Source organism: Papaver somniferum, chromosome 2 (genome assembly GCF_003573695.1).
Source record: "Papaver somniferum cultivar HN1 chromosome 2, ASM357369v1, whole genome shotgun sequence".
NCBI classification, from domain to species: Eukaryota; Viridiplantae; Streptophyta; class Magnoliopsida; order Ranunculales; family Papaveraceae; genus Papaver; species Papaver somniferum.
Window position 1 is genome coordinate 23,480,072 of NC_039359.1, and position 8,382 is coordinate 23,488,453.

Sequence of the window (8,382 nt, forward strand, 5' to 3'; positions counted from 1 at the left end):
GAGTGTTTCTGCTTTGGAAACAAGGATTCAAGGTGTTGTCCACCCACTGTAGGCGACAGTGACCTGGTACAATTAAGTGTTAGGTGTAAAAGAAGTGTAGTACTTTAACATATAATAAAGAGTTTCCTTTACCACAAAATATTTACACCAATTAAACTTTGTCAAGTATCCTCACTATTGCTCCTCCATTAGAGAAGGCCTATTTTAACCAATATGAAGTATAGGTTTTCATCACCAATCAATGAGGAAGCTTTATTTGTCATGGCCTTTAGAGCACCTCCTATAGATAGTCTCAATTGGAGACTAACTCATTTATAATGAAGAGAACTAGTTCATACGAAGGAGGAAAACTACAGTGCACAACTTTTTGAATTTAATAAATATGAGACTACACGGGGGACTGCCCCGTCCAAATATGAGACTACACGAGGGTTATCCCACGCATATACCCCATTTTTTGCTCACACGAAGGACAGTCTGCCATATACTCCTATTTTGATGTTTACACGGGGACAATCTGCCATTTATGATGATTTTTCTACACAGAGACAGTCTGCCATTTATGATGGAGTGTATGGAAAAGTTAGATTAATGTCACCTAATGGTGGAAAAGAGCAGGAAAAAATGGGGAAAGTGCAGCAGCTTCGCAAATTAGTGGTCCGTGTTTCGTTATGAAGAAATGACACTAGCCATAGGATATATGCTTTTAAGGGGGAAGAGGGAAAAAAAACCCATTAATCGTCTGCACCCAGTGGGGATGAGGCTAAAATCGGTCCAATCCCGGCCCTGCCCAGTTGCTCACCCCTAGAAGTTGCTCGAAAGCTACTTACACCCTCTTGAGTGTTGAACCAACACCTCTCTCTCTCCCTCTCTCCCTAAGAATGCCTCCTGCGAAGAAATTCAAAAAGAAATCAAAGAGAAAACCCAAAGAGTTGGAAAATGATGAAAGCATTAGTATAACCATAGACTCTTTAGAGCCCAAATCTATTGAAACTGACTGGTGGAATAGTTTCTGGCAGAAGAATTCTTCCGGTAATTTTTTTCTCACTATCTTTTTGGAATTTTTCATTTCAATTTCCTTTCATTTAATTTCATATGTCTAGTGAAAGTTTAATCAAACGTCAAGAAAATGTGTAGTTGGGGATTCATTAAACTTTGATATTACTGAAACCCTAGATTGCCAAATTAAGGTTTTAGTATTTTTTCAATTTTTATAACCGAGGATGGATTGTACAAACTTCAGGTTCAGAGGTACCTAAGGATGAAGCTGAAGGATTCAGATACTTTTTTAGGGTAACAAGAAACACTTATGACTATATATGTTCATTAGTTAGAGAGGATCTTGTATCGAGGCCTCCTTCGGGTCTAATAAACATAGAAGGTAGACTACTAAGTGTTGAGAAACAAGTTGCTATTGCACTAAGAAGATTAGCATCTGGGGAGTCCCAAGTTTCAGTTGGGCGTTCTTTTGGAGTTGGACAATCTACTGTTTCTCAAGTTACATGGAGATTTATCGAGGCTATCGAAGAACGAGCCAGGCACCATTTGAGGTGGCCTGAACCTGACCAAGCTGAGGAGATTAAGGCCAGGTTTGAAGTGTCTTTTGGTTTGCCGAATTGTTGTGGGGCTGTTGGTGCAACCCACATTATCATGACACTTCCAGCTGTTGAAACCTCTGATGATTGGTGTGATGAAGTGAAGAACTACAGCATGTTCTTGCAGGGTATTGTGGATGATGAATTGAGATTTCTAGATATTGTAACTGGATTGCCAGGGGGGATGACAGTTGATCGGCTATTTAAATTTTCTGCATTCTACAAACTCTGCGAGACTGGGGATCGTCTGAATGACAGTGTTAGAGCTTTGTCGAATGGAGCAGAAATTAAGGAATATATTGTAGGTGGGCATGAATATCCCCTTCTTCCATGGCTTATCACTCCTTATGAAGATGATAATCTCTCAGGTTCCATGGCTAATTTTAATAAGAACCACATTGCAGCTAGTTCACTTGCTGGGAAAGCGTTTTCCCAATTGAAGGGTGCTTGGAGAATTCTTCACAAAGTTATGTGGAGACCCGATAAGCAAAAACTTCCAAGTATAATTTTGGTTTGCTGTTTACTGCACAACATTATGATTGATAGCGGTGATAAAGTTCACCCTGATGTTCCATTATCTGATCACCATGACATTGGATATGGAAATGAAAGTTGTCAACAAGTCTATCCCCTGGGGGAATCCATGAGAGATAACTTGGCAAAACATATGGAGCATCAGAAACAGAATCTTTCTTCAAGTTGACCTTCACCATTGTATCTTCAATCAAAAGTCTGCCTTTCTTTTTTGTTCCTGTCTGTCACAGTATAAGGTTAGAAAACATAGATGGAAAATGCTTGGAGCAGCCATTAGTTGCTTGTATCATCATTTATGGCTTCACCTGATTGTTATTCAGTGCTTCAGTCACCATAATATGGTTATTGTTTCTGTTGTCAAGGTTTTTATCTGTTTAGGAAACTAGATGCTTCATTTTGTAACATAAGAACGCATTCAATCAAATTATCTTTTCAATGTGATTTGCTTCTACGCTTTTTGATCAGTTTCGATAGCACTTTCGTTATTATATATTTATTTCATTAAGCAAAATTCTAAATTCTGCCAGAAAGCGGATGGCTTTCATTCCCAAGCTTTCATCTAAATGGAGTCCGACAGTTCGGCTATTCATTTTGTGTACAACCCAAGGGAATCAAATTGTACAGATAGATTTACATGGAATGACACAAACCAAAGTTGGAAGTGGAAATACAAAATAAAAAACCTAAAACAATCCTAGTACTGCAGTTTTAAGTTTAGATTTTAATTTCCAAACTCAGAGTAAAATCAAGAAGCAAACGAAGAGTATTTGTAACTAATTCATATAAACTAATGTGATACTTTTTCAAGTGTTGTGTTTCACTAAAGTAACCTGTGAAAACAATCCTCCTTCTCAAAACTCTTACAGAATATAATGAAAGAGAAGGTCAGAGTTATATGGTTATCAATCAAAGCAGAGGACTCTTTTCTACTCAAGGGCCTTCAATTCTTCTGACTTCACATTGGGATATCACCTAAAAACACCATACAAAGTACAACATCCAATCTTACAACTAAACCTTCACTCAATAAGGCCTATATCTTCAGCACTGTACACCCAAGAATAGTGCCCTGGCATTGTGTCATTGGTGCAACTTGTCTCCAACTAGGTCTGTCACTCATAACTGTCAAAACATCCACGTCTGATAAGGGTTTGATGTCTAGGTTCCACCGGCCGGGCCCAATCACACCTCCAATCATGTAAAGTTCGTCACCAATCCCAATCATTGCAAAACCAATTCGACTTTGGAATTCTGATGCTGAAGCCACAACCCTTTTTGGTCTTGGCTCCTTTTCCTGCTTAAAAATTATCCCATGACTTAACACATAAGGCTCTCCTCTGACGAAAGCAGTTGGACCCTGAAGCCAGCCGTAATCCACAACTGCCCATTGGAGCATCGAGTTCTCCAAAACCTGTACTGTCGATAGCCCCTTGTGCAATACATGTACCTTTCCACCAATTACCATCCCCGAGCAAGCTGAATTATGTGTGAGGTGGAGATCTGGTATAGCAATCCAGACATCCTTATCTGGATCATAGATTTCAGCTTTTGATATTGATTTTCGACAGTTGGTGAACCCACCTGCAACAACAATCTTTCCATCCAATACACAACATGCAAACATTGCACGAGGTACAAGCATGGACGCCCGCTGAGTCCATTGACGGAGTATCGGATCATAACACCAAACCTCATCTGTTGCAAATATCCCGTAATGGTCACCAGTCCCTGGATCAACAGCATCGCTCCCACCACCTAGAACGAACAGCTTTCCACCAGTAGATACTATGCCAAATTTTGCGAGGTGCCTGATCTCTGAGGGCAAAATTGGTAATGTGATCCACATGTCTTTGAGAGGATCATAGAGTTGCCATAAATTCTCGGGATCATACGTGCAGACGCACAAGAGCTCCTCAGATGCTCCGAGTTCATTACGAGTTTTGAAGAGTTCAGAACTACGAACTGCAGCCCTCCATGAGCGGCAAACAAGCTGCATATTCGGATGACTATAAAAGGGCACACGTGCAAGACACTGAAGAGCAACAGCATGAGGGAGACCATCGATCAATTCAGACATGGTGCTGGTCACCACTTAGCTCTGGGTTGTCTTTATCAGATAAGATGGTGATTGATGCAGAGAGGTGAATAATAATCTGAGACATGAACATGCACACTGCTCAGGCATAAAAAGATTACAAAAAACTACTTCAGTCAGAAACAACTTTTTTGTTGGTTAAGTTCCTACGTGTAGGACTGATAATGCTCTTCAATATTACATCACCATCTAGAACATATAAATTTTGTTTCAACTTTATATGGCCTATTCGAATCTCAAGTTGAGGAATTCAGCATTCATTCTTGCTTCATACAGAAAAATCAATGACTGAGTAGGGGTTAGATGTATAATATCATCCTAAAAGTATTAGTTGCAAAAGAGGTAGCTATTAACAGACTTTTCTCAGACAAGTTAGAAACTTCTAGACAAGGGAGAAATACAATATCCTGAATGGCTCACTATATGCACTTGAATGAACCACCAGGTCCAAGAACCTAACAAATAAAATCTCCCTGACTACAATGTATATTCAATTCATTCACCATAAGTTCCCTGTGCGCCGTTCATTTTATAAGAAATCAAAATCTTATGGGGGCGAAGTTATATGATGGCTTCTGAAGCTACCTAAATTAGCAAGTAAAGCTTTCATTAATAAATCTATTTGAGGCACGATTTCAATACCTTTCCTATGTTTTAGATACATAATTGTCTTTTGCTTTGCAACATCCCAAATATTAGCAAACCAATAGTAAGATGATTCATTTTGAGCAGAGAATGGTCGAAAAGATAAAGAATAAAGTAATGTATGACTTCCAACAAAAAGTGGTGCAGCTATGATTCTTAATGAAATATCAGAAATTCACAACTCAAAATCAGTATCTAGATTGGTTCATAGATTAAGACAACTTTCCTTTGCATCTAACTTTTCAATTGAAAGTCAAATTCATACCCTGATTTTCCCTCCTGTTAAAGAGAAGCCTTTTCATGCAGCTATGGAAAAGAACCATCTATGCAAGTCTAGAGACATGATGCCAGTGTATAGAGGATGCAAAAAAATTCTACATAAAGCTTTGTTCCACAAAAGGCTAGAGGTATTTTACAAATAAGCATCTAACTGATTTGATGTGCTATTCACTGGACACTTGGTACTTCAATTGGTTCTAAAGATCAATAAGTGTTTGTTCTTGTTGTGCAACGAAAGGAAGAAATATTCCCACGTGCTTGTATTGTAGCAAGGATAAGGGAACGGTTTCGTCATACAATCAGACTTAAGGCCTCGAATTGAAGAATGCTAACTGTGTGACATGGTAATATTCGAAAGAAAATGTCTTAACTTCTAAATAGAATTGTCAAGTTTCAACTAACTAATGGAATGACCTACCTCAATTCTGTTATCCAGAAGGAACCTCAGTACTAGTCAGCCTAATACAACAAAAACATCTTCAATGCCCTCTCCTGATCTGCGGACACGAAATACTGACCCTAACCACATGTGCACCCTACACCCATGGAAACTAGCACTCCCCAACTACAAATTATGCAAAAAAAAACTACACTTTCCGAGTGTGTGTAGGCAGATATCAACAAACCCAAACCTATAACACAACCCTCATTATTCAGGACTGAAACCATGAAATCCAACAGAATCCATTATTATTCCTTCAAGAAACTAAATCTTGATTCACTATTTACAATCATTAAAACACCAGAAAGCATTCACATCAAATTGAACAGCAAAACCCCAAATAACACCTAAGCATTTCCCAAATCAAATTCCTAACTGAACCTAACAATTTGAAGAAAATTTTACCCAAAGAAAACATTAGGCACAGCAATCCATTTAACAATCAAAAGCACCCCCACCATCCTCTATATAATCAAATTAAAATTCTCATGATCCATTCAAGAAAAGAAAACAATAAGTTAATATTGAAAAACCCTAACAGTAAAAAGATACCCACTATCACAACCCCAAAAACACAATTAAATTGGATGTGAAGAGACAACGTTACCAGGAAACTGAAGATTTGATCGAAGAAACCAGAAATCAATCAAGAATCGCTTTCATTTTGGTTCTTCAGATTAGTAGTAAGTTTACAAGTAGCGTTGGATTGCATTTGAAGATATGTGTGTGTGAAACATCAGGGGAAAAAAATAGAGTTTTCCTCATTTTATTCTCTCTCAAAAGTCTCTCTAAGTTGTACTCTATGCGTGTGGAGCTTAACCTGCGCTTACCCTAAAACAGTGGTACAACATTAGTCCCTATAATGGCAAACTGGTTATTGTGTAGCTACACAAATGGCGCGACATTATTTTTTTCTGCACTAGGAACCACCAATTAGCCCAGTGGATTCGTACGGCCTCCCCTTTGGTGATGGGTATTCCGTATAGGTGACACTGGCAGACACGATATATATGTGAGCGCGACTGTTTTAACGGCGGTTTTTCATCCCTAAAGGCAGTCAAGGGGTGGTATCCAAGGATTCAAAATGGCATATTGTCGTTAAATTTAGTGTGGTAAATTTTGGCCAAAGAAAACGAAGTTAGGCATACTGTTTATTTAAATTTTTGACTAAAATCTTGACTTAAGAAGATATAGTTAGGATTGAATTTCATAATATCTTAATTTGATGTAGATTTACAAGAAAGAATAAATCTTGATGTCGATTGGTGAAGTATTGGAGTTGATGGATTAGTACATTTCTTGAATGATGGGATGCACTAATATTGTCCATAAATAAAGTCGTCGTCGTGCAGTTTTGGTGATGAATGTAGACATTAAGAGCCTAGTTAGCAATTCGGGATTCGTCAAACGTACGTAACTGCAAACGTACGAGTATTATACGGTTTTGTAAAATCCAGATTCGGTCCAAAATTCGATCAACGGGACGTGATTCGTCAGTAATTCGGAACGGCATACATACGTGTATAATTCGATTTATAAATATGAGTTCGGCTCTGAAAATTCGGTATCTATATATAACAAATAATTTGTATTTATAAGGTCATAGACCAATTTTTATGCATATGTGTGAGTTATTTAAAGAAAAAATAAACTTAATATGATGATATTAATAATATATACAACATTAGTTATCCAAGAGGACGTCGTATGGTGGTTTAGATGCTTGGTTAGTGAGTTTGAGATCTCTCTCACCTTCACCTTCAAATCTCTTCAGTCGTTTTTGTTTCATAAAAATTACAACACGTCTAATATTCGGTCGTGTATGCTCGGAAGGCAGTAAAGCCCAAAAAATGGAGTTTTTGAAAAGTAAAAGCTAAAGAATTTATGGCGAATTAAGCGGACGCATCATTCGAAATACGTAAAATTCGTGAACGGTTCGCGAATAATCCGGGAATGCCACAGAATACGCGACTTGGGTTCGGAGTTGCAAACGTATGCGAATAAGACGGTAAAATTCGTGATACGGAATCATTCGCGAACTTACTAACTATAATGTTCATTTTTCCTGTTAACTTGATTGTTCATTGTTTGTACATTAAGTTAACGTGCTTCTTCACCTGCAAGTAAATGTGCTATTTTTGGAATACATAGCCTTATTGTGTCAATAGGTATGTTCTTTCCGTTTCTCTTTTTTGGTAACGTGACGTTGCTCATTTAATCATCAGTAAGTAAACAGACGTACATGACCTATGCACCAAAGGCAAATACATTGCTTCTGACCTATATGCAGCAACATCCTGCCAATAGGTACGCCGTACGATCTACCTCTTACATTATTTGATCTGTAGTGCAGTAAACGAATGCTATTCTTTCCGACCATTAAACCAAATGCCATGCCAATTAACAAGATGAATAGACCAAGTTTTTCAAACCTTTCTAGCAACGTGGTTAACCAGAGCTTCTGGTTGATTCTGACCCCATCATTTAGAATTTCAGCCAATAGAATTGTAGAAAAATCTTTTGGACCCACAAAATATTATTTGACCAATCACATTTTAGAAAAACATTTCCTAAAATTACTAAATCTTATCAAAAACAAATAAAAGCAACTTTAACATTACCAAAAAAAAACGATTCATCATGATAAAATAAAATAAAATAAAATATTCATCATGATTTCATCGTAAAATTAAATCTATCATATGATTAAAAAAAACAATCATATAAATAAAAATAAATAAACCAATGTCCAGTGTTCATTTACAGTTTTTGTAATAAAATCTCCCTAATTA

General features: G+C 37.5%; 2 protein-coding genes across 3 annotated transcripts; one reads left to right on the forward strand and one right to left on the reverse strand.

Moving 5' to 3' along the window:
- The first annotated feature begins 829 nt into the window (after positions 1-829).
- On the forward strand, positions 830-2,593 carry LOC113347145 (protein ANTAGONIST OF LIKE HETEROCHROMATIN PROTEIN 1-like). Its single transcript, XM_026590737.1, has 2 exons — positions 830-1,032; positions 1,244-2,593. Exons 1-2 carry the CDS (start codon positions 882-884, stop codon positions 2,296-2,298), a joined length of 1,206 nt encoding a protein of 401 aa, XP_026446522.1. The 5' UTR covers positions 830-881; the 3' UTR covers positions 2,299-2,593.
- A 281-nt stretch (positions 2,594-2,874) lies between these two features.
- Positions 2,875-6,407, reverse strand: LOC113347147 (F-box/kelch-repeat protein SKIP30-like). 2 transcript variants are annotated; one of them, XM_026590739.1, is made up of 2 exons: positions 6,198-6,407; positions 2,875-4,302 (listed from the first exon to the last, which is right to left on the reverse strand). In XM_026590739.1, the coding sequence occupies exon 2, from the start codon at positions 4,204-4,206 to the stop codon at positions 3,163-3,165; it is 1,044 nt and encodes a 347-aa protein (XP_026446524.1). In that variant the 5' UTR covers positions 4,207-4,302; positions 6,198-6,407; the 3' UTR covers positions 2,875-3,162. The 2 variants fall into 2 exon arrangements, with proteins under 2 accessions (XP_026446524.1, XP_026446523.1); XM_026590738.1 differs by having other exon boundaries at positions 2,875-4,282; positions 6,198-6,403.
- Between the last annotated feature and the right edge of the window lie 1,975 nt (positions 6,408-8,382).